This window comes from Pseudophryne corroboree, chromosome 3 (genome assembly GCF_028390025.1).
Source record: "Pseudophryne corroboree isolate aPseCor3 chromosome 3, aPseCor3.hap2, whole genome shotgun sequence".
Classification (NCBI taxonomy): Eukaryota; Metazoa; Chordata; class Amphibia; order Anura; family Myobatrachidae; genus Pseudophryne; species Pseudophryne corroboree.
In genome coordinates, this window is record NC_086446.1 from 533,264,519 (window position 1) to 533,287,008 (window position 22,490).

General features: G+C 46.5%; 1 protein-coding gene across 7 annotated transcripts in view; it reads right to left on the reverse strand.

The window, feature by feature from the left end:
* Nucleotides 1–622: 622 nt before the first annotated feature.
* SLC39A11 (solute carrier family 39 member 11) overlaps nt 623–22,490 on the reverse strand; it is a 1,124,245-nt gene continuing 1,102,377 nt past the window's right edge. For all 7 annotated transcript variants that reach the window (XM_063961150.1, XM_063961149.1, XM_063961147.1 and 4 more), the window contains exons 9-10: nt 17,394–17,552; nt 623–1,181 (exon numbers count right to left, since the gene is read on the reverse strand). In XM_063961150.1, coding sequence (XP_063817220.1) covers nt 1,103–1,181; nt 17,394–17,552 — 238 coding nt within the window. In that variant the 3' untranslated portion in view covers nt 623–1,102. The remainder of the gene's footprint in view (nt 1,182–17,393; nt 17,553–22,490) is intronic.

Genomic DNA, 22,490 nt, shown 5'->3' on the forward strand with positions numbered 1-22,490 from the left:
GTGTATTGTTAGGGTTCCCTGTGGTTACATGTCTACCTTGTTCAGCTGCTGCATGGGGCACCTACTAGGTGGAGATTGAAAGAGTGGCTAGTGATTATAAATGCTGCCTGCCCATGGTACACTTGATTCAGAAATAGCAGCAGCAGCAGCCAGTTATAGCAGAGGTTACAATGTGTCAGTAGCAGAAGACAGCAACAATAAGCAAGGAGCAGGACTATATTGAGACTTTATAATGTGATGAGAATTCGGTGCTGTATTACATGGCAATCGTGTTAATAGGTAACAGTGATGCTAAGAGCGCAAAAGAAGTATAGATTGTGCATTATGACCCTTTGCAACAGTATGACAGGTCCTGTGAGCAGTCAACCAACCAATTAACTGTCTTAAGACTAAACAGTCAGCAAAGTGTTAAATTGGTTTCAATCACAAGTTCATGAAGTAACCGCAGCAACACGTGTGTTTGGGGCATTCAAGGACTATAGTAAAATTATCCAGCCAGCAGTCTTCCAACGATACATCACCAATGAGTCTAACCATCTTGAGAGTGATTCATAAAATAATATTAAAAGAGAAACAAAATACCAACCAAATGACCTACATTAAAAATAAAGGTATAACACTGCAATATATAGAAATATTTATTTACCTTGTAACTAACAGCAGAATAACAGAGGCATATAAATGTTTTCTTTATACAGTAAGACACGTGTGTATTCATTCAGTTTTCTAGTACTGATTTTGTTAAGCAAAGTAAAGCATTTCCTGAGGCTAAAACAGAACATGTCCCATTCAGATTCCATTCCATGTTAGCAGGCAATGCACTATTCTCTGTATCATCCCAAACAACCCACCACACAGATAGCACCTAATGCTGCACATTAATTCACCGCTTCCATCGTCTATGCCGGCCACATAACCCCACATCCATTTCTGCAAAGATCATTTCTTAATTATCTCCAAATCATCAGCATGCAAAATATCAGATAAATACACCAAGGAATCATTCATTTATAAAAGCTAGCATTTTTCAAAAACTGTAAACATTTGAGATGTAGCGCCCAGCGCCTCTTCCGGTCGTTTAAGTCCGTTTGCGCTGCAGTGCTCAGCTCAGCCCAACGTCTAAGGACATCATCACAATAAAGCCAAATATACAGGTCCAGGATGCCAGTTTCCCATTGCCTCTGTGATAAAGACAAAATGTTCAGGATATATATTCCAAATTAAAAAAATAAAAGCTTTAGGAATTGTACATAAAAAAAAAAAAAAAAAAAAAAAAAGAGACTAGAAACAGCAGAATTGACATTGAGTTTTGCAGATGCAGTTGTCAGGAGTCTGTAATTATCTGTATCGTCATCTCTTACGTTAGTGATTGTCCACTGTTTTAAATAGGAAAACCGGTAGCCAATAATGGATGTTCACAGCAGCAAGAGATGAGTATCGATGTGGGAGCCAGAGGCTTTCTGCGTGACTGTGAAAGGACAGGAGGTAAATGGGGCACCCCAGCATGGTCACCAACAGTAGATGTGATAGTGTAGGCTATAGCTGGTATCAAATGCACTTATATATGAAACAAAGTCTTCACGTACAGCTTTGTCAAGTGGGAGTTTTATAGCTTTACAGAACAATATCTTGGTGGTGTTTGTATGTTTTCACCATGTTTGCACACATGAATGAGTAATCATTTTCTGTAATTGCTATGTAGTTTTTTTGACATTAGCAACACTTTTAATTCCACTTTTTACTTCCCATCTTCCTCCAGTTTATCACCACTTTTACCATCACCTTTATTTCCAAGCCCCCAGCACAAGGAGGAATGAGTTCTGGCTCCAACAAAAAAAACAACAACCCACTATCTCTCATTATGGCTCCTACAGATATGGGATCACACTCACTTGAAGAGGTGAGTTCCTACTTTCAAACAGAAGGGCTCTTTTATAGAAATTGGGGATGCAAATAAAAGAAAAATAAATAAAAACATAGCACCCCACCCCCTGGAAACTACTGTGTATTTCAGTCTTCTTCTGAATACTGCTGCACAGAATAATTACTGACATTGATGGCAGAATATTACCAACCCAAAAAGTACCAAAAATTAGCTCAATACAAGGCTGAAAAACAAGCTGCCTATAGGGAAGGAATTAAAAAAATGATATCAGCATGATACTGGTCATGTATACAACTGCTGAAATGCCTCCGTTGCACATAATTATAGGTAGCATGGATGCATGAGAAGACTTTGTGACAAATGCATTTGAAAGAAAGGTTGCGGTGCAATTGGCAGGAGTTTCAGTGACCAAGAAAGCTTAACTTCCTAATGCATGTTTGTGGAGGTAACTATCAATCGCATACAGTTCTCTGCTAGACAAAGATGATACCATGTAGAAAGCCAGTACATACATACTGCATACTTCATTCATCTGACATGCATAGTACCATTCTCTCAGTTGTATTATTGGGAATGTACGTAGGTTGAGTATACCATATCCAAAATGCTTGGGACCAGAAGTATTTTGGATATCGGATTTTTCCGTATTTTGGAATAATTATAATAATAATAATAATTTTATTTATATAGCGCTCTTTTTCCAATAGGACTCAAGGAACTTAACAGATACATAGCATAATATAGTACAGTACAGAAAATAATGAAGTACAGGACAGCTTTTCTTAAAATACAGAAGCATGAAGATACTAAAGGGACAATTATGGGAATGCTTGAGTAAAAATAAGAATTTACTTACCGATAATTCTATTTCTCGGAGTCCGTAGTGGATGCTGGGGTTCCTGAAAGGACCATGGGGAATAGCGGCTCCGCAGGAGACAGGGCACAAAAAGTAAAGCTTTAGGATCAGGTGGTGTGCACTGGCTCCTCCCCCTATGACCCTCCTCCAAGCCTCAGTTAGGATACTGTGCCCGGACGAGCGTACACAATAAGGAAGGATTTTGAATCCCGGGTAAGACTCATACCAGCCACACCAATCACACTGTACAACCTGTGATCTGAACCCAGTTAACAGTATGATAACAGCGGAGCCTCTGAAAAGATGGCTCACAACAATAATAACCCGATTTTTGTAACTATGTACAAGTATTGCAGATAATCCGCACTTGGGATGGGCGCCCAGCATCCACTACGGACTCCGAGAAATAGAATTATCGGTAAGTAAATTCTTATTTTCTCTATCGTCCTAGTGGATGCTGGGGTTCCTGAAAGGACCATGGGGATAATACCAAAGCTCCCAAACGGGCGGGAGAGTGCGGATGACTCTGCAGCACCGAATGAGAGAACTCCAGGGCCTCCTTAGCCAGGGTATCAAATTTGTAGGATTTTACCAACGTGTTTGCCCCTGACTAAATAGCCGCTCGGCAAAGTTGTAAAGCCGAGACCCCTCGGGCAGCCGCCCAAGATAAGCCCACCTTCCTTGTGGAATGGGCATTTACATATTTTGGCTGTGGCAGGCCTGCCACAGAATGTGCAAGCTGAATTGTATTACACATCCAACTAGCAATAGTCTGCTTAGAAGCAAGAGCACCCAGTTTGTTGGGTGCATACAGGATAACAGCAAGTCAGTTTTCCTGACTCCAGCCGTCCTGGAACCTATATTTACAGGGCCCTGACAACATCTAGCAACCTGGAGTCCTCCAAGTCCCTAGTAGGCGCAAGGCACCAAAATAAGCTGGTTCAGGTGAAACACTGACACCACCTTAGGGAGAGAACTGGGGACGAGTCCGCAGCTCTGCCCTGTCCAAATGGACAACCAGATATGGGCTTTTTTGAGAAAAAACCCACCAATTTGACACTCGCCTGGTCCAGGCCAGGGCCAAGAGCATGGTCACTTTTCATGTGAGATGCTTCAAATCCACAGATTTGACTGGTTTTAAACCAATGTGATTTGAGGAATCCCAGAACTACGTTGAGATCCCACAGTGCCACTGGAGGCACAAAAGGGGGTTGTATATGCAATACTCCCTTGACAAACTTCTGGACTTCAGGAACTGAAGCCACTTCTTTCTGGAAGAAAATCGACAGGGCCGAAATTTGAACCTTAATGGACCCCAATTTGAGGCCCATAGACACTCCTGTTTGCAGGAAATGCAGGAATCGACCGAGTTGAAATTTCTTCGTGGGGCCTTTCTGGCCTCACACCACGCAACATATTTTTGCCACATGTGGTGATAATGTTGTGCGGTCACCTCCTTTCTGGCTTTGACCAGGGTAGGAATGACCTCTTCCGGAATGCCTTTTTCCCTTAGGATCCGGCGTTCCACCGCCATGCCGTCAAACGCAGCTGCGGTAAGTCTTGGAACAGACATGGTACTTGCTGAAACAAGTCCCTTCTTAGCGGCAGAGGCCATAAGTCCTCTGTGAGCATCTCTTGAAGTTCCGGGTACCAAGTCCTTCTTGGCCAATCCGGAGCCATGAGTATAGTTCTTACTCCTCTACATCTTATAAGTCTCAGTACCTTAGGTATGAGAAGCAGAGGATGGAACACATACACCGACTGGTACATCCATGGTGTTACCAGAACGTCCACAGCTATTGCCTGAGGGTCTCTTAACCTGGCGCAATACCTGTCCCGTTTTTTGTTCAGACGGGACGCCATCATGTCCACCTTTGGTATTTCCCAACGGTTTACAATCATGTGGAAAACTTCCCGATGAAGTTTCCACTCTGCCGGGTGGAGGTCGTGCCTGCTGAGGAAGTCTGCTTCCCAGTTTCCATTCCCGGAATGAAACACTGCTGACAGTGCTATCACATGATTTTCCGCCCAGCGAAAAGTCCTTGCAGTTTTTGCCATTGCCCTCCTGCTTCTTGTGCCGCCCTGTCTATTTACGTGGGCGACTGCCGTGATGTTTTTCCCACTGGATCAATACCGGCTGACCTTGAAGCAGAGGTCTTGCTAAGCTTAGAGTATTATAAATTTACCCTTAGCTCCAGTATATTTATGTGGAGAAAAGTCTCCAGACTTGATCACACTCCCTGGAAATTTTTTCCTTGTGTGACTGCTCCCCAGCCTCTCGGGCTGGCCTCTGTGGTCACCAGCATCCAATCCTGAATGCCGAATCTGCGGCCCTCTAGAAGATGAGCACTCTGTAACCACCACAGGAGAGACACCCTTGTCCTTGGATATAGGGTTATCCGCTGATGCATCTGAAGATGCGATCCGGACCATTTGTCCAGCAGATCCCACTGAAAAATTCTTGCGTGAAATCTGCCGAATGGAATTGCTTCGTAGGAAGTCACCATCTTTACCAGGACCCTTGTGCAATGATGCACTGATTTTAGGAGGTTCCTGACTAGCTCGGATAACTCCCTGGCTTTCTCTTCCGGGAGAAACACCTTTTTCTGGACTGTGTCCAGAATCATCCCTAGGCACAGCAGACTTGTCGTCGGGATCAGCTGCGATTTTGGAATATTTAGAATCCACCCGTGCTGTTGTAGCAGTATCCGAGATAGTGCTACTCCGACCTCCAACTGTTCCCTGGACTTTGCCCTTATCAGGAGATCGTCCAAGTAAGGGATAATTAAGACGCCTTTTCTTCGAAGAAGAATCATCATTTCGGCCATTACCTTGGTAAAGACCCGGGGTGCCGTGGACAATCCAAACGGCAGCGTCTGAAACTGATAGTGACAGTTCTGTACCACGAACCTGAGGTACCCTTAGTGAGAAGGGCAAATTTTGGACATGGAGGTAAGCATCCCTGATGTCTCGGGACACTATATAGTCCCCTTCTTCCTGGTTCGTTATCACTGCTCTGAGTGACTCCATCTTGATTTGAACCTTTGTAAGTGTTCAAATTTTTTTAGATTTAGAATAGGTCTCACCTAGCCTTCTGGCTTCAGTACCACAATATAATGTGGAATAATACCCCTTTTCTTGTTGTAGGAGGGGTAATTTGATTATCACCTGCTGGGAATACAGCTTGTGAATTGTTTCCCATACTGCCTCCTTGTCGGAGGGAGACCTTGGTAAACCAGACTTCAGGAGCCTGCGAAGGGGAAACGTCTCGACATTCCAATCTGTACCCCTGGGATATTACATGTAGGATCCAGGGGTCCTGTACGGTCCCAGCGTCATGCTGAGAGCTTGGCAGAAGCGGTGGAACGCTTCTGTTCCTGGGAATGGGCTGCCTGCTGCAGTCTTCTTCCCTTTCCTCTATCCCTGGGCAGATATGACTCTTATAGGGACGAAAGGACTGAGGCTGAAAAGACGGTGTCTTTTTCTGCAGAGATGTGACTTAGGGTAAAAACGGTGGATTTTCCAGCAGTTGCCGTGGCCACCAGGTCCGATGGACCGACCCCAAATAACTCCTCTTCCTTTATACGGCAATACACCTTTGTGCCGTTTGGAATCTGCATCACCTGACCACTGTCGTGTCCATAAACATCTTCTGGCAGATATGGACATCGCACTTACTCTTGATGCCAGAGTGCAAATATCCCTCTGTGCATCTCGCATATATAGAAAATGCATCCTTTAAATGCTCTATAGTCAATAAAATACTGTCCCTGTCAAGGGTATCAATATTTTTAGTCAGGGAATCCGACCAAGCCACCCCAGCTCTGCACATCCAGGCTGAGGCGATCGCTGGTCGCAGTATAACACCAGTATGTGTGTATATACTTTTTATGATATTTTCCAGCCTCCTGTCAGCTGGCTCCTTGAGGACGGCCCTATCTATAGACGGTACCGCCACTTGTTTTGATAAGCGTGTGAGCGCCTTATCCACCCTAAGGGGTGTTTCCCAACGCGCCCTAACTTCTGGCGGGAAAGGGTATACCGCCCATAATTTTCTATCGGGGGGAACCCACGCATCATCACACACTTCATTTAATTTATCTGATTCAGGAAAAACTACGGTAGTTTTTTCACATCCCACATAATACCCTCTTTTGTGGTACTTGTAGTATCAGAAATATGTAACACCTCCTTCATTGCCCTTAACGTGTGGCCCTAATAAGGAATACGTTTGTTTATTCACCGTCGACACTGGATTCAGTGTCCGTGTCTGTGTCGACCGACTAAAGTAAACGGGCGTTTTAAAACCCCTGACGGTGTTTCTGAGACGTCTGGACCGGTACTAATTGTTTGTCGGCCGTCTCATGTCGTCAACCGACCTTGCAGCGTGTTGACATTATCACGTAATTCCCTAATAAGCCATCCATTCCGGTGTCGACTCCCTAGAGAGTGACATCACCATTACAGGCAATTGCTCCGCCTCCTCACCAACATCGTCCTCATACATGTCGACACACACGTACCGACACACAGCACACACACAGGGAATGCTCTGATAGAGGACAGGACCCACTAGCCCTTTGGAGAGACAGAGGGAGAGTTTGCCAGCACACACCAAAAACGCTATAATTATATAGGGACAACCTTATATAAGTGTTTTCCCTTATAGCATCTTTTATATATTTCTAACGCCAAATTAGTGCCCCCCCTCTCTGTTTTAACCCTGTTTCTGTAGTGCAGTGCAGGGGAGAGCCTGGGAGCCTTCCCTCCAGCCTTTCTGTGAGGGAAAATGGCGCTGTGTGCTGAGGAGATAGGCCCCGCCCCTTTTTCGGCGGGCTCGTCTCCCGCTCTTTAATGGATTCTGGCAGGGGTTAAATATCTCCATATAGCCCCCGGAGGCTATATGTGAGGTATTTTTAGCCAAAAAAGGTTTTCATTTGCCTCCCAGGGCGCCCCCCTCCCAGCGCCCTGCACCCTCAGTGACTGCCGTGTGAAGTGTGCTGAGAGGAAATGGCGCACAGCTGCAGTGCTGTGCGCTACCTTAAGAAGACTGAGGAGTCTTCTGCCGCCGATTCTGGACCTCTTCTCGTTTCAGCATCTGCAAGGGGGCCGGCGGCGAGGCTCCGGTGACCATCCAGGCTGTACCTGTGATCGTCCCTCTGGAGCTAATGTCCAGTAGCCAAAGAAGCCAATCCATCCTGCACGCAGGTGAGTTCACTTCTTCTCCCCTAAGTCCCTCGTTGCAGTGATCCTGTTGCCAGCAGGACTCACTGTAAAATAAAAAACCTAAGCTAAACTTTTCTAAGCAGCTCTTTAGGAGAGCCACCTAGATTGCACCCTTCTCGGCCGGGCACAAAAATCTAACTGAGGCTTGGAGGAGGGTCATAGGGGGAGGAGCCAGTGCACACCACCTGATCCTAAAGCTTTACTTTTTGTGCCCTGTCTCCTGCGGAGCCGCTATTCCCCATGGTCCTTTCAGGAACCCCAGCATCCACTAGGACGATAGAGAAAAGGAAAGTCTTGAGTCTACTTTTGAAGGATTCTATAGTTAGGGCCTCTCGCACTGTGCGGGGAAGTGAGTTCCATAGAGTCGGATCCGCATGACTAAAAGCTCAACCCCCAGATGAAATACGGGAGATTCTAGGTACTGCCAAAAGTCCTTAATCTACAGATCGCAGTAATAGAGTGGGGCAGTATAGGGTCAGAAGCTGCTTCAGGTACCTTGGACCTTGGTCATGTAGTGCTTTGAAGCTCAGTAAGCCAATCTTGAAGATGATTCGCCATCTTACAGGCAGCCAGTGAAGGGAGTAGAGGATGGGTGTTATGTGGCTAGAACGGGGCTGGTTGGTTAACAGCCTAGCAGCTGTGTTTTGCACCAGCTGTAAGCGGTGCAATTCTTTTGCTGGGAGACCAAGGTAGAGGGCATTACAGTAGTCTAATCGAGATGATAGAAATGCATGGATGACTTTTGGCAGATCATCTGAGGGAGTTAAGTGCTTGATTCTGGCTATCTTCCTCAGGTGAAAGAATGAGGATTTGATTGTGGCTGATATCTGTTGTTTAAGTGTCAAGCCACCACCCAGGACAACGCCAAGATTCCGCACACGACCAGTGGTTTGTAAGTCGAGTTGGTTGGCTATGCTGCAGTCTTGTCCTTTGATGTTGCGGTCCTATCATAAGGACCTCTGTTTTAACCGTGTTCAGTCGCAGCCAACTGGCACTCATCCACTCCTGAAGTTCAGCTAGACAGCCATTTAGGGTTGCTATTGGGTTATCAGTGCCCGGAGCAAAGGACAAGTACCGTTGTGTATCATCTGCATAGCAGTGGTAGACTAGCCCATTGCATACCATAATGAGATATCATGGAGATGGGACCTAAGTCTAAGCACAGAATGCATTTATGTTTCATATACACCTTCGACACACAGCCTGAAGGTCATTTAACACAATATTTTTAATAACTTTGTGTATTAAACAAAGTTTCTGTATATTGAGCCATCAGAAAACAAAGGTTTCACTATCTCGCTCAAAAAATTCAGCATTTTCGGAATATTACGTATTTCGGAATATTTGGATATGGGATACTCAACCTGTATTATGCTTTCAGAAATAGAATTGATGTTATGAGCCATTTTGCTAATGTGGCACAAAGCAGAAGGTAAATTAACTGGGAGTTTTGACATGTACTACACCTGTGTATGGCACATTGATAAATAGGTAACTTGTGAAATCCAAATTGTGTGTTTATAATACTCATGATGGATTCTGATAGAAAAGTACTTAATCTGCGCTGCCAGATCTGAGGCAGAAAAAACTGAATGTCTGTTCAGTGCTGACATGCTTGTACCTGAGGCAACAGCCGCTGCTGCCTCTACTGTGTCCCAGGCCTCAGGCCTGACTGGAATATGCCATCCCACTCATATGGAAGCACTTGTGAAACTCATATTGGTGCAGTTTGTGTTTGCTTAATTGCAAAGAAGACTTTTACTAGGAAATTAAAGTTGTTTTACTACTGTTATTAACTCTTATGTTTTAGCCATGTATTTCATATTTCAAAATGGATTTCAGTGGATCATCAGAATACCTGCCTCGGCATTTTCAATTCATTTGTTGCAATGACTGGTGGCAATGTGGTCATGCTGTGTGCCATCCTCATTTCTGCTGTGGGGTACACTGGGCTCCACAAGGATAGACATTGGGGTGTAGAGTAGGATCTTGATCCGAAGCACCAACAGGCTCAAAAGCTTTGACCTTCTTCCCAAGATGCATAGCGCCACCTCCTATATCACCCCGCCTCCGTGCACAGGAGCTCAGTTTGTAGTTGGTGCTTGCAGTGCAAGCATGTAACAGGAAGAGCTGCTCACAGCAGCTCTATAAAAGCTTTTTCTGAGGAAAAAAGAAGACTACAAGGGCTGCAGCAGAGGCACAGATTGTGCTGGATGTCAGTAGACATTGCCTGCTCAGCTCCATCTCTCCCCCAGCGGCGCTGTACACTCCCGAGCCCTGGTTGCCGGGTACCTACAGCGGAGGCTCCGGTTTTCTTCACGTTAGACACACACGGCTGGGGCTTTCCAGGATCGCGTGGCCGCGCTTCGGGAGGTGGTAAGTGGGTCCCGCTTGCGGGACCCGGTCTTTATCGCGATCCGGCGCGGTCAGTGGGAGGCGGGCCGTGCACGCTGGCGGTGGAAACTGTGGCAGTACAGGCGATCCCACTAGATCACCAGGGTATGGGCGCAGGTCAGGTTTTCTCTCTAAACCAGTTTTTATATCGCCCACAGTACCCGGTGGTTTTGCCAGCAGAGGGGATAAGGCTTAGACCTGAAGCCCCTCCCCCAGCCCCAGGGCGCCATTTCCAGCAAGTGTTTCCGCCCTGGAGCTGCATTTCTGTCTTTTCCTCACTCCCTGTCAGTGTCTGCGGCGCCATTATTCCTCAGTTCACTGTTCCTGGGACTGCATGGGCAAATCCTCCTATGTAAAGCCGCCTGGTTGTCAGCGCTGTGCCTTTTCATGACACTTAAGTATTCTACCTGCCTTTCTAGACAGTGATAGTTAAGAAAGAGTGCGTTTAGTCAGGGTTTTATAGTACAATTACCCTGTGATATACATCCAGTTCTTGTTATATAGCTGTGTAAGCTAGTCCAGTGCAGTATTATTGTCAGTAATAACCTCTGCATTGTACAAACTGTGACTTTCTGTGTGTGCATTTGATAGCTGAGTGGTGTCCATTTCGTGTCTTTCACTCAACTTGCTATATTCCATAACCTGAGGGGGCTTGGTGCGTCAGGTTTTATCTAATATAGGATTTTCACAAAGATATACTGTACTACGTATTTTTCTTTGTGATTTAGTCACCATATCTCTCCTTTATCTCTGCTAGTGCTGTCTACACTGCACAGGGGTTTAGGTTTAGGGATATAGTGCTGCTGATAATTGTACTGTGTTACCTCATACTGCAAGTTATATCATGTCTGCTTCTGAGGGTTCTGGGGCGGAACACACTGCTGGTGTTGCTGAAGCCACAGGCACATATGAGGAGAATATAGCAGCTGTGGGTTCTGGTTCTGGGGGCTCCTTACCCCCCAGTGGGACTGTGGCAAAGGAAGGCACATACTGACCCACCGTGGGCCGCTTTTTCCACGCTTCTGCATGCGCTAGTTCATAAACTAACACCCCCTATGGGACCCACAATGCCGGTACAACCGTATGTGGTCCCTGCAGCTAACCCGCCGTAGGCGGACGATTTATCTGCTCAATTAAAGAAGTTGAACCAGTCCTTGACTACTAAAAAGTCTGACCAACGCTCGCCTAAGTCCAAGAGGTCCTCTAAGCGAGCGCTTGTTTCCTCACAATCCACTGCTGTCGCTGACACCTCGTCTGATGAAGACGGCACTTACACTGACCCCACAGGTTCTGACTCAGATACGGCTGATGGGGAGGGTAGTTCACATGTGGATGTTCCTGATCTTTTGGAGGCTATTAAGTTAATTCTGCAGATTACGGATGATCCCGAGCCATCCGTCCCTCCTAAGAAACCAGATAGGTTCAAGCGTCAGAAGGTGGTTAAACAAGGTTTACCTCACTCTGATCACCTAGTGGATATACGTCAGGAACCCTGGGAAAACCCGGGTACGAAGTTTGTGCCTAAAAAGAAGATGCTGGCTCGCTATCCCCTCGCTCCAGAGCTGTCTAAGAATTGGGAAACGCCTCATCCAGTGGACTCACATGTGGCTAGGATGGTGGTGTCCTCAGCTCTACCTGTCACTACCGTCACGTCTCTAAAAGAGCCTACGGATAAACGTGTGGAGGGTTGTCTGAAAGCGATTTACACCCTCATGGGTGCTGCACAAAGGCCCACTATTGCAGCTACATGGGCTGCAGGTGACGGTAGTGACAGGCAGAGTAGAAGACACCACAAGACGCGTTACATGTGAGTCCACCGGTGGTGGTGTTTTCCAATTCTTACTTTTGTTTAACTAAGGACTGATTTAACTGCTGTAACTGAGTCGACAGGGAATCCACCCATGGTGGATTAACAACCGGGACAATATGTGATTGTACATGCACAGGAGGTCCCACAGGGGGCGCAAGTCTCGTTACCAGCGTAGTTAGTAAATTAGAAAAAGAATATACAGAATATACGGATAGCAATATGTGAGAGATACACAGAATTGGAACCACACAGCAGCTATCGGCACACACAGTCACATGTACAATGCAGAAATGATTACAAACAACAATAAAACTGCACTGGACTAGCAATACTAAGTAAAGCTATGGGCCTTGGAGTTAGAAGCTGAAATCTCCTCTGACCATGCTAGACAATACTTGTTATATATTGTCACAGCTTCTCTATATATTAAAGAGGCGACTTCTGATGCCGGTATCCTAGCAGCCAAGGCCTCTACTACGTCAGTCCTGGCTCGCCGGATATTGTGGCTGAGATCCTGGTCTGTGGATCTAGACTCTAGAAAAACCCTGGAGGTACTCCCTTTCAAGGGAGATATTCTGTTTGGGGAGGACTTAAAAAAGATAGTGGATGACTTGGCTACTGCCAAAACTGCATGTCTGCCTAATACCGTTCCTTTTGTGTCGAAGGCTAAAGGTACGTCCTTTCGTCCCTTTCATCCTCCAGGTAAAGCAAAAGGTCAGGCGTACCATAAGCAGGCCCGCACTTCCAAACCTTGTAAGCCGAACCCCAAAAGAGCCTGGGCTGCCCGTCAGCCAGCTGCCAAGACGATAAGCCTGCCGCATGACGGGGCGGGCCTCCCCCTGGGGGATCCCAGGGTGGGGGGCCGGCTTCTAGGGTATACCCAGGAATGGTTGAAGACCACTTCAGATGCCTTGGTACGGGAAGTCGTCACTCGAGGTTACGCCGTAGCCTTCAAGAACCGACCCCCTCATTGATTTTGCCAGACAGACGTCCCTTTGGACCAGACAAAGGCAAAAACTCTACACTCGGTGGTACAGACCCTCCTGGATACAGGAGTCGTAGTACGGGTGCCTCTTGCTCAGAGGGGCCGGGGGTACTATTCTCCGCTGTTTCTAGTCCCGAAACCGAATGGGTCCTCCCGGCCCATTCTCAACCTCAAGGCATTGAACAGGTTTGTGAAGATTTCCAAGTTCCGTATGGAAACCCTTCGCTCTATAGTTCTAGCCTTGGAACCTGGGGACTACATGGTCTCCCTGGACATACAGGATGCTTACCTGCATATTCCTATAGCAGTGTCACATCAACAATACCTGAGGTTTGCTATTGGCAACATCCATTACCAGTTTCGGGCATTGGGGGTCATTCCGAGTTGTTCGCTCGTTGCCGATTTTCGCTATGCTGCGATTAGTCGCTTACTGCGCATGCGCAAGGTTCGCAGAGCGCATGCGCTTAGTTATTTTACACAAAAGTTATGTATTTTACTCACGGCATTACGAAGCGTTTTCATCGCTGTGCTGATCGTAGTGTGATTGACAGGAAAAGGGTGTTTCTGGGCGGAAACTGGCCGTTTTATGGGAGTGTGCAGAAAAACGCAGGCGTTCGAGTTGCAAAACGCAGGAGTGGCTGGAGAAATGGGGGAGTGGTTGGGCAAACGCTGGGTGTGTTTGTGACGTCAAATCAGGAATGAAAAGGACTGAGCTGGTCGCAATGGCTGAGTAAGTCTGGAGCTACTCAGAAACTGCTAAGAAATTTCTATTCGCAATTCTGCTAATCTTTCGTTCGCTATTCTGCTAAACTAAGATACACTCCCAGAGGGCGGCGGCTTAGCGTGTGCAATGCTGCTAAGAGCAGCTAGCGAGCGAACAACTCGGAATGACCCCCATTACCTTTTGGTTTAACAACGGCTCTGCGAGTCTTCACCAAAGTTATGGCGGTGATGACGGTGGTACTCCGCCGTCAAGGGGACAGGATACTGCCGTATCTGGACAACTTGTTAATCCTGGCAAATTCCCCAGATCTTCTCCTACGTCATCTGGATATGACGGTCCGGTTTCTACAAGCCCACGGGTGGCTCATCAACTGGAAGAAATCCTCCCTGGTCCCTGCTCAGAGCATGGTGCACCTGGGAGCGCTGTTGGACACTCACAACCAGAGGTTGTTCTTGTCTCAGGAGAAAGTCCTGAAGCTTCAGGACAGGATTTGTTGCTTCCTTTCTCGTCCGCAAGTGTCGATACATTCGGCAATGCAGGTGCTGGGCCTCATGGTATCAGCATTCGACATGGTGGAGTATGCTCAATTCCATTCTCGCCTCCTCCAGAGGCTAATTCTAGCCAAGTGGGACGGCCTGCCTACCCGGATCGGGTCTCACATGATCTCATTGACTCCGGAGGTTCGTCTGTCGCTGCTCTGGTGGCTCCAGGACCAACAATTGTGCAGGGGCCGTCCCTTCTGGATATCCAACTGAGTCCTGTTGACGACAGATGCCAGTCTAAGCAGTTGGGGCGCGGTGCTGGAGCAGCACTCCCTTCAGGGTTGGTGGACCAAGGAGGAATCTCTCCTCTCGATCAACATTCTGGAATTGCGGGCGGTCTTCAATGCGTTGAACCTGGCCCAGCATTTAATTCAGAACCGTCCTGTTCAAGTACAGTCAGACAACGCCACCACAGTGGCTTACATAAATCATCAAGGCGGCACTCGAAGCCGTTTGGCAATGAAGGAAGTCTCACGGATTCTACGTTGGGCGGAACGCCATCTACCGGCAATATCGGCAATATTCATTCCGGGAGTCCTGAATTGGGAAGCGGACTTTCTCAGTCGTCAGGACGTGCATGCCGGCGAGTGGGGCCTCCATCCAGAAGTGTTTCAACTCCTCGTGGAAAAGTGGGGTCTTCCAGATGTGGATCTGATGGCGTCTCGACACAATCACAAGGTTCCGGTCTTCGGAGGAAGGACAAGGGATCCTCAAGCAGCATTCGTGGATGCGCCAGCGGTGCCGTGGAGGTTTCGGCTGCCGTACGTGTTCCCTCCGGTGTCACTCCTGCCCAGGGTAATTCGGAAGTTCAAGCAAGAAAAAGGAAATCTGCTTCTCATAGCTCCGGCGTGGCCCAGATGGCACTGGTTCTCAGACCTGCAGGGCCTATCGTCAGAGCGTCCAATTCTACTTCCACAACGCCCAGACCTCCTCGTACAGGGCCCCTGTGTCTACCAGGACCTAGCCCGGCTGTCTTTGACGGCGTGGCTCTTGAAGCTTCCGTCTTGAGGGCTAAGGGTTTTTCTGAAGAGGTCATTAAAACTATGTTGCGGGCCCGGAAACCGGCTTCGGCTCGGATTTACCATAGGGTCTGGCATTCCTGCTTTGTTTGGTGCGCATCTAACAATTATGAAGCTTCCAAGTTTAGTACAGCCAAGCTTTTGGCTTTTCTGCAGCAAGGTCTAGAGTTAGGCCTGCGTCTTGCCTCCCTCAAGGTTCATATTTTTGCCTTGTCGGTGTGGTTTCAGAGAAAAATTGCGACTTTACCTGATCATACTTTCACTCAGGGTGTGTTGCGTATCCAACCACCCTATGTCCCGCCTGTGGTTCCTTGGGACTTGTCGGTGGTTTTGGAGGCGTTGCAAGAGCCTCCATTTGAACCCCTTGGTTCAGCTGACCTTAAGTGGCTTTCCTTTAAGGTGGTGTTCTTGCTGGCTAGTGCCTCTGCTAGAAGAGTGTCGGATCTGGGTGCCTTGTCTTGTAGTTCCCCATATCTGATTTTTCACCGTGACCGGGTGGTTCTTAGGACTCTCCCCGGATATTGACCTAAGGTGGTTTCTTCGTTCCACCTTAATCAGGAGATTGTGGTTCCAGCCTTTGTCTCTCCTGATTTGTCTTCCAAAGAGCGGTCTTTGGATGTGGTACGGGCTCTCCGTATCTATGTGAAGAGAACTGCTTCTGTTAGGAAATCTGATTCTCTCTTTATTCTGTTTGGATTTCACAAACGAGGCTGGCCTGCTCACAAGCAGACTTTGGCCAGATGGATTAGAATGGTGATTGCACATGCTTATGTGAGGGCTGGTCTGTCAGCTCCTGCTCACATTACGGCCCTTTCTACTCGGTCTATTGGACCTTCTTAGGCGGCCCGCCGTGGTGCGACTCTTGAAGAATTGTGCATGGCGGCTACGTGGTCCTCAGTGAACACGTTCATTAGGTTCTATGCCTTCGATACCGCCGCTTCCCAGGATGCTTCCTTTGGACGCCGGGTTCTTGTGCCCGCTACTGTGCGTCCCCTCCCATAAAGAACTGCTTTAGGACATCCCCAATGTCTATCCTTGTGGAGCCCAGTGTACCCCGCAGCAGAAAACGAGTTTTATGGTAAGAACTTACCTTTGTTAAAACTCTTTCTGCGAGGTACACTGGGCTCCACAAGGCGCCCACCCTGACGCACTTAGCTTCTTTGGGTTGGTATGGCATTAGCCGCTGACACTTCTCCTGTCGGGAGAGTGTGGTGTTTGTGGCAACTGGCAGTTGTCGTCTCTTTTACTTGCTACTGCATTGGGCTGGTTAACAAAACTGAGCTCCTGTGCACGGAGGCGGGGTGATAGAGGAGGTGGCGCTATGCATCTTGGGAAGAAGGTCAAAGCTTTTGAGCCTATTGGTGCTTTGGATCAAGATCCTACTCTACACCCCAATGTCTATCCTTGTGGAGACCAGTGTACCTCGCAGAAAGAGTCTTAACAAAGGTAAGTTCTTACCATAAAACTCGTTTTTCTTCTGCCTTAACAAGTTCTCAATGACTGCATTATTTCCAGCAACACCACTGAACTACAGCTTTTATACCCCTTTCTCACCGAGTGGATAACGTGGGTTAATCCCGAGGCAAGCCGACGCAACTCGGGTCCTGACTCAGCACAAAAGGGTCTGACCCAGGTCTGCTACCAGGGTTATTCCTGGGTCAGACCCGGGTCGGCTGCCGTGTGAACGGCTAAAAGGCTGCTGGTTGGCTTTGTTCTCTGAAGGTCCGTGCAGTGTGTATGGGGATAATGTACAACTCTGGTCCAACGAGTGCTGAGAAAGGGGTCTACATGGGTTGATTTAGGTGTGGGAGAGGTATTAGTTTTACTCAGCAGCAACTACTCCACTCCCAAAATGCCAGAGAGGAAAACTATTTTTTGCAAGTACTGTAACATATTTTCTTTGTCCTCTATGGAGCCATCAATGTCTATATTAATCTAACTCTTGTTCTTACCCTGTTTGTGCTTCTGGAATAATATCATCCATTACCACATAGACCATGGCACCTGCAGCGAAGGCCAGTGCATAGGGCAACAGTGGTTCTGCCACTGAAATGGCCACAGCCCCTAATACACCAGCAATAGGTTCCACCATTCCACTCAGCTGCCCATACCTAAAAAACGAAAAACACACATATTTACTTCTGTGATTCAGAAAAAAAGCAATACCTGTATATATGCTCCACTCTGACTATAGGTAAGTGAAATTCAGTGTGAATCCTATCTTACAGGAAAACGGGTCATTTAGGAGACACTGCATCAGCTCCACCGCAGAGCAGAAAAGATGCTGCACTGTATTGTTACATTTACATTCCAGGGTACTGATAGTATGAAAAAGGGTGTGGTTCATCAAATCGACAGTATCTAGGTCGACAATGTTTAGGTCGACCACTATAGGTCGACAGTCACTAGGTCAACATGGATGGAAGGTCGACAGGGTTTCTAGGTCGACATGTGCTAGGTCGACAGGTCTAAAGGTCGACAGAAGGATTTTTTTTTTGTGTGTCGTTTTCTTCGTAGAGTGACCGGGATCCCAAATTAGTGCACCGCGTTCCCTCGCATGGCTCGCTTCGCTCGCCATGCTTCGGGCATGGTGCCTTCGCTCCGCTACCGCTTCGCTCGGCACAGATTACCGTTCCAATCGTAGTCCACGTGGATCGTTAAGTATGAAAAAAAAAAAAAAAGAATTAAAAAAAAAAAAACTCATGTCGACCTTTAGACCTAGCACATGTTGACCTAGAAACCCTGTCGACCTTCCATCCATGTCGACCTAGTGACTGTCGACCTATAGTGGTCGACCTAAACATTGTCGACCTAGATACTGTCGATCTTCAGACCAGATCCCTATGAAAAGAGCTGGGCCAATGACTGGCATTGCTTCTACTGTGTGGCGTCATTGGGGTAGGGCCGATGACCCTGCATGCAGAATAATGCAAAATCTTGTGGCTAAATACAAAATAAGGCAAATACTTTTTGGTATAGTTCTAACAATTTGTTTCTTCTCTACACTAGACATTGCATGGTACAGCATTAACAGCATTGTAGACAAACTATACTTCTTAGCCAGTGCCTAACACTCCTGTATTTGCCTCTTAATGCGTGGACACAGGCTCAATATATGGAACAGAATGGGAGAACTAAATAGCTAAATTTTCCAAAGTTTCACAGTTGTCTAAGGCCTTAGACCAACTATGCCAAAATCTATGCATTTATTAGCATTTCTAAAGAACAGTTTCTGATGCCACCATATCTATGCATTCAGAGTGTTTGCTAAATTACATGATTTTCCAGACCTTGCCTGCTCTATTCTTTGTATGCAATGAAAGTAAAATGTACTGAAGATTTTAAATTATTAAAGCTACCCCCTCTGTTAAAAGTTCTGGCTAGATGGCTTCACCATTACCTACTACAAGGCTTTCAATGATCACCTGTCCCAGATTATGCTAGGTACTTGTAATGCGATCTCTGAGCAAACTAATTTATCCCGCCTAACAATGGAAGACGATATTTTTAGGATCCCCATGGATTTGACCCAGATATCACCCTATATCCCACCTTAGGGCAGTATTCAATTTGCGGCCAAATCCGACAGGTTATGGCCGTTTTTGCAACAATGTCAATCCAACTTTTTTTTAAAGTCGGATTGGCATTGTTGAACACGGGACTAAAACTTGTTGGATTTGGCCGCCAAACCGACAAAACACGTGGATCCGCGGCTAATCTGCCAATCCACATGTTTTCCGACAAGTCGTAATTTCCAACTTGTCCGAAAAAAGGCTGCTAAGTAAGTCGAATTATGATTCGACCAAAGAAAGTTGGAAACTGCCATCTTTCAGACTAGACGGCAATTCTGACTTCAATTGAATACTGCCCTTAATGTTCAATTAAAACCATATGCCAAAATACTAGCTAATAGATTGAAGGTTCTCCTACCTCATCTCATACACACTGACCATGTAGGTTTTGTCTGTGGAAGTGAAGCCCACGGCAACACCACCAAGGTCTTCTTTTCACTTATACATCACGCTACTAACTCTAGCTTCCACGCAATTCTGTTATCAACTGACACCTAAAAAGCCTTCAAGAGAGTGGACTTTTGTCTCCCCCTCTGCACAGGTCAAAATAAATGGTTCCCACTCCACCTCTTTTGAAATCCAATATTTTACCAGACAGGGTGATAGAGTCAAATGGGTCTGGGACTGAGGGTCGACAGCACAAAGGTCGACACACCTTAGGTCGACGCCAATTGGTCGACACACCTTAGGTCGACATGGACAAAATGTCGACATGGACAAAAGGTCGACAGGAACAAGGTCGACCTGGAAAAAGGTCGACATGAGTTTATGTTTTTTTTGTGTCGTTTTGTTCGTAGAGTGACCGGGAACCCCAATTAGTGCACCGCGTTCGCTCGCCATGCTTCGGGCATGGTGCCTTCGCTCCGCTACCGCTTCGCTCGGCACACTTTACCGTTCCAATCGTAGTCCACGTGGATCGTTAAGTATGAAAAGGTTCAAAAAAAGAAAAAAATCGTGAAAAACTCATGTCGACCTTTTTCCATGCCGACCTTGTTCCTGTCGACATGTTGTCCATGTCGACCCAAGGTGTCGACCAATTGGCGTCGACCTAAGGTGTGTCGACCTTTATGCTGTCGACCTGGAGTCCGGATACCCGTCAAATATCTACCTTTTAACATAAGCTATTTACTAATACCGTGAAGCCGTAATGGCCGCTAAAACCACGTGCAACGCACTTAGTACGCTATTTGCGTACAAAGACTTCGCACGTGGTACGCAAGTTACGTACACACGCTGCGCTGGGTGTACGGAGTACACACAGCGAGCGCACACACAGTCAATAACCTTTTAAACCTTAAACACAGAGTATGCTTATACTGTAAACCTTAGTACTGAGATACTGTAATGATAGAACACTGGTTAACTTTGTTATTTAAGCAAGCTGTTTGAGCGATTTAGATGCTCAGAGACCCTTAGTAATAACTGGTGAAACACACAACACTTGGGAGGTCATTCCGAGTTGTTCGCTCGCAAGGCGATTTTAGCAGAGTTGCTCACGCTAAGCCGCCGCCTACTGGGAGTGAATCTTAGCATCTTAAAATTGCGAACGAAGTAATCGCAATATTGCGATTACACACCTCGTAGCAGTTTCTGAGTAGCTTCAGACTTACTCGGCATCTGCGATCAGTTCAGTGCTTGTTGTTCCTGGTTTGACGTCACAAACACACCCAGCGTTCGCCCAGACACTCCTCCGTTTCTCCGGCCACTCCTGCGTTTTTTCCGGAAACGGTAGCGTTTTTTCCCACACGCCCATAAAACGGCCTGTTTCCGCCCAGTAACACCCATTTCCTGTCAATCACATTACGATCGCCAGACCGATGAAAAAGCCGTGAGTAAAATTACTAAGTGCATAGCAAATTTACTTGGCGCAGTCGCAGTGCGGACATTGCGCATGCGCATTAAGCGGGAAATCGCTGCGATGCGAAGATTTTTACCGAGCGAACAACTCGGAATGAGGGCCTTGGTACGGTTCCAACACCTTCTAGATGATTTTAGTACGTAAAAAGGGGAAAAACAGTTACAGCTTATACACTATAAACCTAACATTAATAACTAAACAGAATAACATAAAAATAAATATATACAATAGTGAACGATCGCAAACACAAATACACAGAGAGAGAATGAATGGCATACACAAAAGGTAACAAAGTGGCTGCAGAGAAATATACATACGTGAGAATACTTCGCCGGCGCAACCTGAATTCAGTCCTCAGCTATCAAGGAGAAAGCCTTCAGAGTCTTGTGTGTCAAAGCCTATTGCAAGCTATATTTATTCACTAGCTCAAGACATACTACAATAGACACTGTGTGCTCTTTTTCCATTGGTTAGGGGGTGGGACATGTCCTGCACCAGGGGCCATTGGTTAGTTCAAGAAGTGGGTGATGACTAGGACTTGTTAGTATTCCAAAATCCTGTCTGGATTGTTGTGGGTAGCTATTGTTTCGGATCTTCCAAACAAACTCTGTCTCTGGGCTTTGTTTACCCCACTGTCCCCTCCTTCAGTTGAGACAATGACAACTCGGCACTCATTATTCTGGAGAGAAACCTGGCCCTATTCATAAACAAAGGTGTAAGCCCTCTTCATAGAATCTCAAAGCTTAGTGTAAATAAGGCCATTGAATTCAGTCTGTGGGAAAGAAATGACTGAATTCCATTCACTTACCCTGCACTTATTTGTAATTTATTTTAGATACAATTTATCTATTTTCTACTTCTGCGCATAACTATGCGCAGGAATATGCGAATCTTTCCTAACTATCATAGGAATATTACCCTTAAAATACCCTACAGCTGGATACTAAACACTACCTTCCAACCTTTATCTGAGCCTTCCTAGCATGTAAAGAGGAATCTCTCTGTCCACGAACCGTTTAAACTTAACATACTTGCTGACATTGTTAAGGGGAATATTAACTATAATATACGCTATTTGGGTTAAATATGTTACGATCGAGTCGCACGCTACAAGCTCACAAACTCCGCCGTATTTACACATCCCATGCGCACGAGACGCTGGAGCGTCCCTTATGCAAACTGCGGGGATGTGTACGCACGGGGGACCAGGCGACGAGCAGCATGCGCACACATTAGGGGTTAATACAAGGCATATGAATCATGATATTTTTCGACTTTGACAGTCCAGCCTTTGGCAGTCAACAATAACTGCCACTATCTAAATAATCCAAACAGAAAAATACATGTTATCATGGAATATCTTATTATGATTGGGTAGAGGGAGGAGAGGAGAAGGTGGGAAAGATATGACCTAGTGAGATAGTAAAAGCATGTGTGTATGGAATCCATGTCTGAGGGGTCATGTATCATTGTACCGTACGTGTTCTAAATCAAGCTTCGAGGTATTGCGAAGTATACATTTGAATCCTTCTTATCCCGTATTAAGGGTCTGTGGATGGGCTGTCAAACTCTACCGAGCTCTTTTCGGCTTTCAATTCCAACAAATGGGGTGCACATTA